Raw genomic sequence first — 15,871 nt, 5'->3', positions numbered from 1 at the left:
TTATGTTACATAAAAACTGAACTATATATAAGAAACATAGAAAATATGAAACCTGCCAACAATAGGATATCTACTAATAATAGGAAATAAGCAAAATAAATAAAAATAATATAATCTAACATAATCTAACAATGACGAATAGGAAAATCTTGAGTGTTGTAGTTGGTAACATCAAAGGATGGTGGTACCAAACTAATGTTAGAAATTGAAACATAAATCGATTGCACTTGACTTTCACAAACTTCACCAGCACTCTAGAGAATGGAACCCCATCCGACATGGTGAATAATAACGTCTTCTTCAAAAGTATGAATAATAGAAGGTTGGTAGTTACGGTCCAATACTACCTCATACTTAGCAAGGACACGCATTCGATTGACATAAGCTTTCAGGGCTTGAGCCGATGTTCGACCTTGATCGTTGAAACCCACATCTTCTCCTTGATTTTCCTCATTTTTTTCCGAGAGGAAGGGACTGGAAGGGGAGCTCATGACGAAGAAGCACACGTAGGTTGACAAGATCGAGTCACCTTACTCAAATTCTTGTGCTTAGCCAGGAAGATTAAGGGAAAGAATGAAGAGAGTAAAAGGAGAATACACCATAAAGACATCATGGTGGGAAGTAAAAATTGTTTGAATGAGAGAGTGGTCCACAAAGACAAGGAAAGGAGGAAAGAAAATGGAAAGAAAGAGAAAAAGTGAGAAAAGATTTTGATTTAGTACCCTAAATACCATCAGTTCGGTGACACCACACAACACTTACGGTGGCTCTGAAGTTGTGGAGTTTTTGGTGAATTGGGGCGCTGGCAAAATGGCACCGAAGGGTCCTACCGTGGATAAAAGAAGTATATACATGATAATAATAACAATAATAAATTAAAAACTTAAAGAAAATAGAAATAGAAATTTCGAGGATGAAATTTTCTTTTAAGAGGGGAAAATGTGATAACTCGTTTGAAACACTACATATCTCGAGAAAATTTTCTAACAAGGTATGTGAGGTTAAAGAATATGTAAATATGTAGGTAAACAATTTAGGGTAAAGATTTGAGTATTGGAAGATTTGACAAAGAAAATGCACTCAAAATAATTAACTAAAAAACTGAGACTAGTGAAATTGTGACAGAAGGACATGCAACATAAGAAATAAGAAGCTCGAAGAAATAATGATACCATTGAATACATATCGGAAAGTTATCTGGAGGAGTGTATTTGCATGTCAAAGTCCGAGGAGAATGAAACCCAGTCAAAGGACCTGAACTTAGATTTTTCAAAAAAAAGTCATGTGGGTCAATCTGGCTTGACAAAGTCAAGATTTAAGCTTTGAGCTGAGTTTTACATGTGGTGGCCCTACAACCCACTTAATTAGTAAATAAACTAAACACGTTTTCCACAAAAATTAAAAGTAATAAGAATTTATTTTTTTCAATACACTTATGATTAATTTCTATGGCCTTATGGTTGTTTGTGATTTAGTTCATAAATGTTGTTTAGTGTGGGATTTGATGATAATATCTTTGAGGTTAAAATTTTTCTTTTTAATTTTATCAATAATGTGTTATTTTGATCAAAAGATACACAGATAGTTAAACTTATTATCATAAATAGATATTGAATACTGATTTTTTTCTCTTAAAAATATATTAAAAGATTAGATTAAATGTCTTATGTTTTTTTTTCTCTAAAAAATGTCTTATGTTTTTTTTTTTTTTTTTTTGTTCTCTTAAAAATCATTTCTTTACCATTTTATTCTCGTTGCCTTCTGATTTTTTGTTTTTTTTCCATTTTTCTTTTCGATTTTAAACCTGTATTCCGATTTGGTAACTAATGACACCAATAAAGAATGTTAAACATTTTCCTTACTTAGTTTACCGAAAGTCCTTAGTAATATTTGAAATCCAACAAATGTACTCACTATTCTTATAAAGAATTAAAATCACATTTTGAGCATTTAAAAATCTAGAGATCTAATAAAATGACGTGATAAAACGTAGGTGGTCTGTACATGGTGGATGTGGCATGTCCACAAAATCATAGATCTTTTTTCTCTAGGATACACAAGGAAAGAGATCTACGATTCTATGCACTTGTCATGTTAACCGCATCATCACCGCATATATTTAAATGCGTCAGTTTATCATTAATTTATAATCAATATTACTTTAAGACTAATGATAGAATGACATGCTAAAATTGACAATCTTTACGTTGTTGACGTGGCAAGTACTTAGAATCTTAAATCTTTTTCCTTGTGTATCCCGAAGAAATAGGCTTATAGTCCTATGCACTTGCCTTGTCAATCACGTATAGATCGTGTTAGTTTTAATGCATCATTTTATCATGACACTTAAAATAATATCGATTTCAAATTAATGATAAATTGACATGCTAAAACGTACACAATGGACTACCACGTTAAAGAGCATACGAGCGTCCGTTTATCATGTCTACACAACCAAAAAAAAAAGTTCTTTTTACCATAATAAAGAAAACTACTATTGGCAACCCATCTTTTACTTATTATATCCCAACTAAAATAAAAAAAAAGTGAATCTCCATTTTCGGTACACTATTCATTAATTTTAGTTCTCAAAGCGTGTTTTCCCGGTGAATTTGTCACTTTAATAGTTAATGAATTTGTTGATAAAATAACTAAGATTTTGCCATATCAACAATCTCAAAAATTAATATTTTTTGGGAAGGTAAAATTAATATGTCCTGTTAACAGTAAAAAAGCCCAGTCCACATTTCTATATATTTTTACAAATTTATTTTCAAAGTAAAATTAATTTAAAAAATATTGTTTTATTAACATAAATATGTTAGTCCAAATTTCTTTCTTTTATTTCTATAAATACATTTTCAAAATTGTTTACAATTGTAAAAAATAAAGTGTAAAATATCTTACATCTTAAGCTACTTATTTTTTTTATTCTTTTCGATTTAAATATCATTTGGTAAAATTAGTGTCCAACTAATCTCTTAAATCTTCTTTAATTTTTAATTTTTTATTTTTTTATTATATATTTAAATTTAAAAATGTTAATGAAGATTGTGTTCACAAGGTAACCATTTTAGGCTTTTTTTTTTTTTTTTTGCCATTTTGGGATCCGTTAACTTATGAAAAATACTCATGGAAAAAACACGTGATCCCAACAGTGTAAACGTAAAATACAATGGTTGAGATTTTTCCTTGAAATAAACATCGTCAAGATTTTTGTTATCTGGGTGCATTTAAATCTTGACGGTTGAATTTCATCTTTACAATGTTGAGAACATGTGTTTTCTCATGAGTCACCAGAACATTTTTTTATTTTTATTTGTTTTGACAAAGTCATTTCAATATATTATATTAGTCTGTTAACACACGTTAACAAGACCCATATATTATATTAGGGGTCCCGTTCAGCAACAAACATTTAGGCAAAACATTTTTCAAAACATAGGTTAGAGGTTTTGGAATGGGTTGATTTTTGGTGAGGATGATCTCTACGGTGAGGAGATCATCCTCACCTAAAATCAGCCCATTCCAAAACTTCTAGCCCCAGTTTATAAGTTGAAAAATCGTAGACCGTCTATTTTTTGTAAACCATTTTTGATGGGGTTAGAAGTTTTGGAATGGGCTGATTTTTGGTGATGATAATCTCCTCACCGTAGAGATCATCCTCACCAAAAATCAGCCCATTCCAAAACCTCTAACCCATGTTTTGAAAAATGCTTTGCCAAAATGTTTGTTGCTGAACATTTCCCTTATATTAGTCCGTTTCCAAATACGTTGAATGCATGATAACATTATTGTATTGTTAATTACATTATATAATATTTAAAATAATAATAATAACTTGTTTTTGTATCATATTTATTTTATTCGAATATTTTTTTTTGTAATTATAATAATTTATGTGCAACTCATGTGCACTGCATTCTACTAGTAGGAGGGAAAGAGTTGTTGGTTATATTATTATAATATTTAAAAATAATACTAATAAATTAAAATTGATATTAAACCAATTTTATTCAAAGACTAATAGTCTTTCTAATCTTAATAATTCAACGGTTGTGCACTTGACTCTTAGGAGAGAAAGAGTTTGTACGTGAATGTAATATTATAATATAAAAAAATAATGCTAATAAATTAAAATTGGTATTATATTTATTTTAGAGAGTTACTGTTGCCGCACCAACTTTTGCTAACGCCACACTAACAATGTGCAGTCTTGTAGGAGGTTTACATAGGAATTGGTGTGGCATTAAGAAAAGTTGGTGTTGCAATATTAGGACTCTTATTTTATTAAAAGCCTATTAGTTATACTTGTAATATTTTGTTTTCCAGAATACTAAGGCCTATGTCTGGTTGAATATTAGAGTTACCCCCTATATTTTGAAAATAATGATATGCATCCCTTGACCTCAATCTTTTAAATAGACTAAGGAAAAAAGTCTTAAATGTCATTATCTTTAATCTCTAGTCAAAAATTCATATTGTTTTTCTCTAAAAATCAATTTTCTTCAATCTCTTTGGATAAAAAATTTAACCCTCATCATCATCTTAAAATTGTATTTACTTCAAGTCTTGAATATTCAAATCCTAAGGAAAGATGTTATTTTTGAGAAAATATAAAATGATGAAATTTTGGATAGAAAAATTTAGAATGTGTTACAAAATTAGGCAAGATAGAAAATAACAGATGAAAATAATGTTGAATAGATTAAAATTATTTTAGAGATTGAAGAGTTGGAAGATGATTGATTTTGGAGAAGAAAAATCTGAATTTTTGACTTTAGATTAAAATTGAGGGCATTTGAATCTTTTCCCCTTATTCTAAAGTGGGACTTGATGGGTAATAAATTTCATAAAGGTTCCAGTGGAGTTGTTAGAACTCCAAGGGAGGAGGGAGGTTATGTAATAAAAATGCAACAGTATCGCCTGCCGGATAAATATATAATTAGGGAAGAGAAGCTCGTGCTGATTATAATAATTGTATAACCTTTAATATCACTAACGTGCATTGCACGTAAATATACATTTTGTATTATGTGAAGAGAGTTTCATTCCTCCTCTCTGGGTGTATAGAATCCAAACTCTTTCTTTTTTAAAACTTTAGCATCTTTGATCTTCCTCTCTGCACATAAATTGAGACGTCTTAAAACCCAAAACAAATCACAAAACACCACACTATTCTAGTTCTCCCTCTCTGTCTCTGTTTGTTCAAGTAGTCCACCGCCATGGATGCTTCAGTTACACAAGTCAGTACTGAAGTACTCAAAGTATTTTTCCTTCCATTTTTGAGTCCAGGCCATATGATACCTGTTGTAGACATGGCCAGAATCTTCGCTAGGCATGAGGTTAAAGCAACCATCATCACTACCCCTTTCAATGCCAAACTCTTCCAAAATTCCATAGATCTAGACATCAAATCTGGTTACCCAATCTCACTTCATTTACTTTACTTCCCAGCAGCAGAGGTCGGCTTACCCGAAGGAATTGAAAATTACAGTGCCACCAAAACCCCTGAATATTCACAAAAACTAAATGTCGCTTTCAGGCTTCTCCAACCTCAGATTGAGAAATTCTTCCGTGATAACCACCCAGACTGCATTGTCACCGATATGTTCTTCCCTTGGACAAGTGGCATAGCTGCAGAGCTTGGAATCCCAAGGCTATACCCAGAACTCAGTAGCATCTTCTTTCATAGTGCAATCCACAGCATGGAACGCTACACAAGTAATCTCCAATCCACGACCTCAGAAGATAGTACAATAGTAGAAGAAGAAGAAGAAGAAGCATATGATTTTATATTACCAGGCCTTCCTCATGAGATCAAGATGACCAGCTCTCAAATCCCTCAACATCTCAAGAATAGTCAAAGTCCCTATGTGGATCGTATAAAAAAGATCCGTGATTCGATACCTGGTTGCTTCGGTTTTGTGGGGAACAGCTTCTACGAGTTAGAGTCAACTTACATTGATCACTTCAAGAAGGTTGTGAATAAAAATGTATGGACTATAGGTCCTGTGTCTCTCTGCAATGGCGATACCTCCGACAAGACCAACAGGAATGGTACCGAAAGTGAACACAGCTGTTTGAGTTGGCTCGATTCCAAGAAACCCAACTCTGTCATCTATTTATCTTTCGGAAGTATGACAGGCTTCGGTAGGGCACAACTTCATGAGATCGCATTTGGTCTTGAAGCCTCTGGTCATCAATTCATATGGGTTATTATTAGGAAACCCAATGGAGACCAAGAACAGAGGTGGTTACCAGATGGGTTTGAGGAGAAGATGAAGGAAAGTGGTAAGGGTCTGATTATAACTACTTGGGCGCCACAGTTGTTGATCTTGGAACATCCAGCAATCGGAGGGTTCGTGACGCATGCAGGATGGAACTCTATGCTTGAAAGCATATGCGCGAGTGTACCAATGATCACTTGGCCGTTCTACGCTGATCAATTATACAATGACAAGTATGTGACTCAAGTATTGAGGATTGGAGTTCCGATGGATGTTGAGAATAAGACATGGACTGAGATGTTAGTCATGGTACAAGAGATTGATGAAGAGAAGGTGACTGTGACGAGGGAGAAGATAGAGAAAGCAGTGAATCGGTTGATGGACAGTGAAGATGGAGAGATACAGCAGATTAGAAAGAGAGTGAGGGAATTGGGAGAGATTGGTAAGAAAGCTGTGGAAAAAGGGGGATCTTCTTACGACAATATGACTCATCTCATTCAACAGATCAGGCTTTATGGCAGGAGCGAAAATTGAGATCAAGTCTATCCATCCCCATGGAACCCACATCTTTGAAATTTCTATTTTAGGAAAATTCTAGTGATGGGTACAATGACAATCACTTGTAGTCGGTGTGTACAATTACTATCTCAAAAAAAAAAAAGGTATTGTTTCCGAAGTAAGTTGTTAGGATTGTCAGAATTAATCGCCATTTCCCTGTTTGTTTACTGTGATTGATTGCGGACCAAAAAATAATGCTGAGGGCTATCATAGTTCTTGAGCTCGTCAAATCTTGCTAGCTGGTCAAGTCTAGGTCCAACAACCTTTAATCTCATACACCAGATAAACACCATGGATTATTTCTTTGATCTTTTGTCATGATTTCTAACATGGACAATATGATTTTTTGAAAGGCCATTACACATATTTGTGCTTTTCTTGTTGGAGTAAATTTTGTTGGTGCTTTGGGTGATTGATTTTAACTTTTAGTTAATTTATGATTTATGTTGCTTCTCTCACTTGATCATGTCTCAATTTCTAATATAGAGATGAATGTTTTTTAAGGTTATTATGACATAAGACGATTACAATTCTTTGTACTTTGACTGGAATCAATTTATTTCTGGTTTGGGTGTTCGATTTATCTTTTTAATAATAATTTTCTGATCGGTTATCTTTTCAACAAATTTATGATGTTAGTTTTTCTTTCTCTTAGTGTGTCTTAATTTCTAACATAGATGATATGTTTTTTCTTTCCTAAAGGTTATTATGCTTTGAATTTGATGCAATTGGATTGAAAATGTCAAAAAAAATAAAAATAAAAACGGTTGAAAGCGACATTGATCCGTGGGTTGCAGATCTGCTTTTTTGGGGGTTGGGAGTCACCACTTAATTATTACAGTCTAGAAATCGAAACATGACTCAAAATCAGAAAAAAGTGCTAATCTATCACGTTACGAGATCAGAAGGTGCTAGGCACCGATCCCGTCCGGCAAACACCGGTCTCTACTTTTTCCAAAAATTATTACATTGCTAAAAATGACCTGAAAAATTAAAATAAAATAAAAACCTAACTTACCTAGGTGATTGCGACAACTGGTTCCCTTAGAATTTGTGGAGAGCATCTTCGTGTAAGTTTTCCTATTTTTTATTTGTCATTGGATCCGCTTCTAATATCTAAGACGAGGGTATCCTTTTCCTAGATCTGAGTATTTTCTATATTTTTTGGAGGGTTTCTCGGTGTTTTTGGAGCAAACACTTCAGTTTGGATATTAGGTAGGGAGTTCGGAGTTCAAATTTAGGGTTTTGGGAAGGTTGGAGGAAGTTTCTAACCTCTTTTTCCTGGGGTTTATTTTGACCTGTGAGATTGGGTCGTAGAGGCTCTTATTTATAGAGGTTTTTGGAAGTTTTTAAGTTTGACTAAGTCTCTTTTAGATAAGGTGAATTAGGGTTTTGAATTAGAGTTTGGAATTAGGGTTTCCATTCTTAAGTACAATAAAATAATATTTTTTAAAATTTTTATGAGAACATTCTTAATTATATCTTTAATTATTTGAGCCCTCAGATGGATGGGTCTTTTAATAAATATCAGGTGGGTTCCCACTTAAATGGGTCACTACTTAATATTTGGTCAATAGGCTTAATTAATTGGTTTTAATTGTTGTGAAATTTTAATTCAATTTATTAATATTTTACTTTACGTTAATTAATGTTTTAATTATTAATTTCAAAATTTTAAATTTTTAGGATTGGAAAATTACTATTTTGCCCCCGAAGAGGACTTTTGCATTGAGATGTCATTTTTCGATGTTTTAGGATATTTTGGAATCCATTTTTCGTAAGAAATTCAATGGGAGTATCGATTTGTGTCATTTATGGATTTTTGGTGTGAAAAGATCATGGACCCTATGAAGGGAATTTTGTGATTTTGTCAAATTTTGTGAAAATTGACGAAACAGTTTATTTGGTTTTATTTTGTTGTTTTATGCGTTTGAAAGGATTTTCCTAAGCGTAATGTAGGATCTAAAAATGTTTTGATGTTAGGGGTATTTTGATAATTTGATCATTTTTTAATGATTTTTCTCGTATAGCTTCTTTTTGTCTTAAAATGATGATTTTTATGTTTTTGGGTCTTAGCGTAACGTAGTTTCTAAATTTTTATTTGCTTGAAATACCTCATATAAATTTCTAAAACATATCTAGTAACAAACAAAAAACATTGGAATATTTATCCATTATTAGGAACCGTCGCAATCGGGTTAACGAATTGATTAATTAGGTGAATGCAAAAATAAGGTGTCAACAACGATAAACGAATTGTCCAAGACATATCGAGTGAATACCATATGACCAACCTTGCTATCGAACTACATTGACAAGCATTTGGAAGGCGACAAAGAATATGGTTTCAATCTCTTCAAGGTAGATCGGATGCCTGTATAAAGCGGCTAAACACAAAACAAACAACATCAGTTGTATATGTTTTCATTCGGGAGTATCAAGGATCTACATTAAGAGAAATTTCTTATGGATAATGAAAACATTGGAAGAGAAAAGCTTCATAGAAATTAACTATGTGGAGTAGACTTCAGAAAAAGGATTGGTGGTGACATGGTGCCCTTAGTTGGAGGTGTTGTCCCATTTGGTTGTGGGATGCTTGCTGTAGAATGCTACAATTGAAGGAGTGAGTGACATTGGGAGTTCCCACATTGGCCGGAGATGCCTCAGTTTCTAGACCAATTCAAGCATGTTTGTGGAGGAAGTATTGAGAGTGGAGCTTTGAGAAAAAAAAAATACAATTATGCATTAATTAGAGAAATATTGGAAGAAGTGAAAGGTGAGGAATTCAAGAGGAATGCCAAGAAGTGGAAAGATTTTGCAAAAGAGAATGGGATAAAGGTGGAAGCTCAGATAAGCATATTGAGGATTTTTCAGATTTACTTGCTTGCTACTATTCTACTAGTGGCTAGCTTTGTATCATGTCTAACTTTGCCACCTTTAGGTTTTAAGGTATGTTTTTTGCTAGGTAATTATTACAGGCTTGGTTTCTCTTATTCATGGTTTAAAATCCCACTGTTCCGGGTTAATGTTTCAATTGGGAGAAAAAACAAAATGATCTAAGAATGAAACAATCCAAAACATTCAATGTGTCTTGGTGTGGTTTCATTTTCTTAGTTAGTAGTATTATTTGTGCTTTTCTTATGCTTTCTATCGTGTTTGACTCTTGTCCTTGCATCCTAATTTTGACTTTGAAGGTATCTTGATAGGGTGACACATTCTCAAAAAGTTTTGTCCATAATAACAAGAAGAGTCCTGATAATATGACTCGTCAAGTGGCATACTTAATCGACTCTTTGATATGAATAAGTTGGGAACTGTAGATCTGAACACCTCATGATACGGTTACCTCGGGATACATTTTTTTATTGGGAAGTGCAATCATGTATCCCGAGGCATACAAATCTATGATTCTTGAACTTGTCACGTCAAGTAGTCGATTGAGTATGCCACCTGGCAAGTCATATTATCATGACTCTAATAAGAAAAAAGACCTAACATGTCATGAATCTCATGATATTTGATTCATAGTTGAAAGTTGAAAGCTAATTTGGTAGGATGACTCATTCAGGATCTTGTCCATAGTAACATAAAATAAATCCGACAAATGAGACTTGAAGGCTAACTTGGTAGGACAACTCATTTAGGGATTATTGTCCATAAAGAGAACAAAATGAATCTAACTTATCCCGAAATCATACTAGGAAGGTAAGTTGATAGGATGACTAATCAAGGGACTTGTCCACATGATATCACTAAAGCCAATATGACTTGTTACAGAGTCGGACTTGGGAGATAACTTCATAAAATTTGACGCAATTACGGAAATGAATTATTTAGAACTCTAAATCAAAATCTGACTTAACTGGGAATCATATTCATTCATCTTAAGAGAACAAGTGCAATTGAAACATGAAAACAAATTGAAAAACAAAAACAAGATGCAATCACACAAAGAAATACATAGATTTTATGTGATTTCCTCACGATTGAGCTAGGTCGGCATGAAGGCGTGACTTGACTTACAGGAAGTCCTTGTTGACCATTATTATCAGGTTCCACAAATTACAACACTTCATGGCATGGGAATTTGTCCGGTGATTAAATATTAAAAGTAACAGTTGTTAAAGGTATCAATCTAATGCCTAAGCAAAAGATTTAATATTCTCGGAGGAAAATATTTCAAATATTTATCAAATCAAACTCCACCATTAAAAGGGGCTTTTTTAAAATAGCACCTCATCTATATAGGTGACACTAAAATGTGTGTATCTAGATACTAGGGCTACTCTAGTACAAATCTGAAGGACATTGATTGCCACTTTTCTTTTAGGATAATCTAGGGGTGTATCCTGAGATTATATTATGACACAAAGGCATGATTGAAATTTGATCATAATTGATTAGGAAAAGAATCCTTAGATGAAAATACTCCTAATTGTTGTAGGATTTATCTTCTTTGGAGAAATATTGATTTGATAGTCACAGTGCTTGAGAGATTAGGATTGATTCATTTATTTTAGAGTTCTATTTTTATCTATCTAAAGGGAGAGAGAATGGTTTGTATTGCAAGGGGGAGGGGGAGGGAAGAAAGGCGTGTAACATGCGATCGATTATGAAAATTAGTTAAATGGATAGAGCTCAGAGATGTAATCGTTAGATTTGCGATTAACCCTATGAAAAAATCTCTTGTATTTTTCTTTTCCAATGGTGTTTGATTTTGTGTGATTGATCGAGTGAGAGTAGATCAAAAGAGGGATGTTTGTGGGAGGAATTTTGGAAAATCAATGGGATTTGAATTTTTTTCTTTCAAACCCCTTATGTTTTCATATTGGTGAAATACTTGACCTCGATATTATATGTGAGACAGAATTAAAATAGCTTAAATGCATTCATGTTCAATTTCGACCCAAAAACCCTTGATTTTTTTTTTCAAGAATTTTGTTGTATTTAAAATTAAACCTCTCGGGTTAATTATTTTTTATCATATTCGACCTTGTTTTTTATATACTGTCTCCAATCTCATTTTGAACCTTTTGGCAAAACCTTCAATTTTTTTATTTCAATTTTATCTTATTCAACATTGTTTAAAATTAATGAGGCTTAAAGATTTAAAGATGTAAAATATTGAGATTGGATACGTGGTGTAGACACCCCATTTTTGCATCTGTCTAATTCGACAATTCGTTACTCGGTTGTTGTGAATTCCTAATGATGAGCGTAAAGAACTCGAAGGCTTGTGAGTACTATTCCTGATTCCTTTCGTTTCTAGTCCTTCTATCTCCCCACTCGTTATGATTCAACATAGAAATTTACGCATGCTTAGGATTGCTACACCTTACACCCGATTTAACAAGCACGTACGCTTAAGTTCGCTACACAGTTCGATAACTTAGAGACTTCACTACGCTAGGAAAACATGACTTTAGAACTTATAAATAATCATGTTGGGACTGAAAGAAACCTCAAGCCAAAATTTATAAAAATTGACAAAATGACACAAATACCCCTCATAAATTTCGGACATCCGAAAAATCTCAAAAGTACCTTCATTGCACTCAAAATATGATTTCGAGTCTAACGGGGCTCAAATCTACGAAATCAGAGAAACTTAGGAAAAATCACAAAAATGACCGAAATGCCCCTCAATGTCCAATTTTAACCTAGAGACCTTGATCCTTAGGAAAACATGATAAAAATCAAATTGAAAATCAGAATAAAAATCCAATCCAATGAAAATAAAATTTCAATTAAAAATTAAACTCAAATTAAAAATCAATCAACTAATAAATTCAAAATTAAAATCGAATCGATCAACCATCAAATTAAAATTCAAGGAAGAGCTATCAAATTGCGACAAACATAGGATTATTTCCCATTTATTTAAAAATGAAATAAAACATGCAAAATAAAAAACGTGGAAAAAAAAAGGATTCTTTAAAAAAAAAAAAAAACGTCCCAAATAAAGTTAAAAAAAAAAAAAAAAAAGAAAAGAAAAGAAATTTTAAAACCAAAATTTTTAAAATTCTCCCTCTATCCCACGTCTCCCTCCTTTTATACAAGTTTCCTAAAAATAAAAAAAGAGAAAATAGAAAAACGAAAAATAAGAAAGAGAATTTTTAGAAACTTTTTTTCTTTTTAAAAGCCTCTTCTCTCCACGTTTAGAAGGACCTCTCTCTTCACGCCCTCATCTCTCTTACAGGCTGCTCTCCTTCAAGTCTCTCTGCCAGACCCCTCTCGTCCTACGTTTCTATCTCAATCTCTTTACGTCTCTCTCCGCACAGACAGCACCCTATGTCTCTCTCTGCTGTTTTTTTTTTTTCTTTTTTTGGATGCTCTTTCTCTTTACAAACCTTCTAACAGCAACAAAGTTGCTGCTTCTTTTTCACATTAGCCTCTTTCTTCTCCAACGTGCAACCTTGCTGCACTCCATCCCCCTCACACCCCATAGCCTTCACATCCCTGCAACCTTGATGTACCTCATTTCCCTCACAGCCCTGCAACTCTCTTCTGCCCTCCATCTCTGCTACTTTCTTCTCATTTTCTTCTTTTTTTACAGCAATCACAAACCAGCCCCAATGTCTCCCATATCCTCTCTCTTTCTCCGGGACATCAGCCAAAAAAAAAAAAAAAAACAAACAAACAAACAAACAAACAAAAAAGAAAGGACAGAAAAGAGAAGATAAAAAAAAAAAAGAAACAAACTACTCACCTTCACTTCTTCTTCGTCAGCCTAATTCTTGTAAAACCGGCACATTCAACTCAATACCATTGCAACCTTCTTCCACGTGGACTCTTCCCACATGACTCGCAACACCACATCTGCAATCTTGCATAATCTCTGAAGGGATCCACAGTCACCACCATTATTAGAAGCTTGTTCTTGCTTTATTTATTTATTTTCTTTTTTCTTTTTTTTAACCTTCTATTGAAAACAATTCTGCACCGTGAACAAGGTAAATACATTGGCTTTTTATTAGTTTCAATATGATCTGATATGCTTTCTTTTTCCACAGGGTACTGAGTACTGACATTCTTGTGATCGTGACTTCATGAAGGGGTTAAATTCATATGAGAGAGATTGAATTGGCTCAAAATAAGAATGCAATAAAAGCGTGGCCGAGTGTGGATGTGTTTAACATAAGGTCATAAACAATTATCGACCTCATGTCCACTTTGAAACATACGCGTTTGTTTGGGGTAGAAACGATTTATGCCTTCTCAATCTGGAATTATTTCAAAATCCAGATTTTCCAAGATTTTACCATAGAATTGACTCACTGATTTTTGTGCACGCGGCACTAAAAGCGACCCTTGATTTGCCAAAATATTAGTAGATCGACTCACTGATTTTTAGTGTTGATAGATTGATCAAATTATTTTTTTTATACAAGTTAAGTGAGTCGACCTATTCATTTTTGGTATTAATGGATTGATCGAATTTTTTTATTTATCAACTCACTGATTTTGGTGCATGTGGAGATTAAGGAAAATCAAATTTCCTTGATTAAAAGCGTGTTAGTTGACTCACTGATTTTGATGCAAAAGGGGACTTAAAATTGATTCTTTTTATTCTAGATGTGTGAGTTAACTCACTGATTTTGGTACACGTTGAGGTCTTGAAGTGCAAATTTCTCTTTATGAATCTACTTGGGTGGACTCGACAATTTAGATGCACGTGGTACGCTAAGTATTACATTGATTTTATAAATAACAAAGGAATTGATCTATTGATTCTTTCACCTGGATTTGAATTTATTTGTCAATCAATTTATGGGTGCATGCCCCTATGACTTATTTGAAATAATGGAAATTGCATGTGTTTTAAAATTTTCTATGAGTAATTTTCTATTTTAAAAAATTATTTTTATAAATTTCTAATTTGGGAATTCATCATATTTATAATTTTCTAATTTAGAAAATTTTCAACTTCTAATTTAGAAACTTTACAAGTTCCGAATTTAGAAATTTTATATTCCTAATTTTATAAAATTTTCACAAATTCCCATTGTTATTGATTTGAAAAATATTTGAACATGTGGATTACTAATTGATTTTGGATAATGAGACATGATTAAGGCTTTTTTCACAAATTTTTCTTTTTTTGTGTGAAATTCGAGAAATCATGTAATAATTGGAGAATTTTATCTGTAAAATTCATTTAGCAAATCCGATGTAAATTGATGATGATTGGACCATAATTTGACATTTATTCTTTGTATGTTGACCATAGGATAGTTTTGGATTGTAATAGAGCCCGATCATCTTGATCGGGTTGGTGCCTAACACCTCTCGAAACCAATAATCTGACCCCTTACCTACTTCTCTAATTCGTGAACCGATCAATATCCATTTGGAATTATTTTGGTTCCTAGAGCTAAATTAGGTGGCGACTCCCATTTCTCAAACATCCCCAATTTACCTCTTTAAATTATTTAATGAAAAAGGGTCGAGGCAATTTCACGTGGATAAATCTATTTTTTATTATCTAGAGGTTGAAATTTACAACTTTTGTAGAAGTTAAAGATTAAGGGTATTAACATCATTTCCTGTTGTGAAAGTAAGATGTCAAAAATTTTAAAATGAAAGGCATCCCAAATATCCATAAAAAATAAAGTTTGCAATTCCAAAGCTTGCGTATGAGACTTCCAAGAAACTCAGCACCCATTAATAGGATTTATTTTTGTCACACTCGCTTTCATATTTTCATCAAAGTAGGATATTAGGAAAACTGCTTAATAAACCCTGATGGTGGTATTTCTTTCTAAAGACTCCCTAATTTTTCAACAATAACTAGTGTTTTCATTTAATAAACTTTTCTTTCTTACTCCCCCTAACACCTTTCAATTGGTGAAATCGATGATCCAAATTATCATGATCGATTATAGATCAACCTTTTACAATTGTTGAGATCAACGATTGTAAATCTTCGATCTCAACATTTGAACATGATTCATCGAGATCAACGATCCAAATTGTTGAGATCAACCTTATTACAATCTCCGAACTTGATGTTTCAACATGAATCATCGGGATCAATGATTTGGATAAACACCATGAGTTATTTCTTTGACTTTTTGTCTTGA

The 15,871-nt window shown here is 33.0% G+C and overlaps 1 protein-coding gene across 1 annotated transcript; it reads left to right on the top strand.

Moving 5' to 3' along the window:
• Positions 1-5,225: 5,225 nt before the first annotated feature.
• Positions 5,226-6,764, top strand: LOC147381033 (scopoletin glucosyltransferase-like). Its single transcript, XM_086430925.1, has one exon. It carries the CDS (start codon positions 5,226-5,228, stop codon positions 6,762-6,764), a length of 1,539 nt encoding a protein of 512 aa, XP_086287051.1.
• Positions 6,765-15,871: the final 9,107 nt, after the last annotated feature.

Source organism: Akebia trifoliata, unplaced genomic scaffold, assembly GCF_017979445.1.
Source record: "Akebia trifoliata isolate Shusen 1 unplaced genomic scaffold, ASM1797944v1 Contig00811, whole genome shotgun sequence".
Lineage (NCBI taxonomy): Eukaryota > Viridiplantae > Streptophyta > Magnoliopsida > Ranunculales > Lardizabalaceae > Akebia > Akebia trifoliata.
The sequence above is the reverse complement of the archived record's forward strand: the minus strand, read 5'-3'. Positions and strand labels throughout refer to the sequence as shown.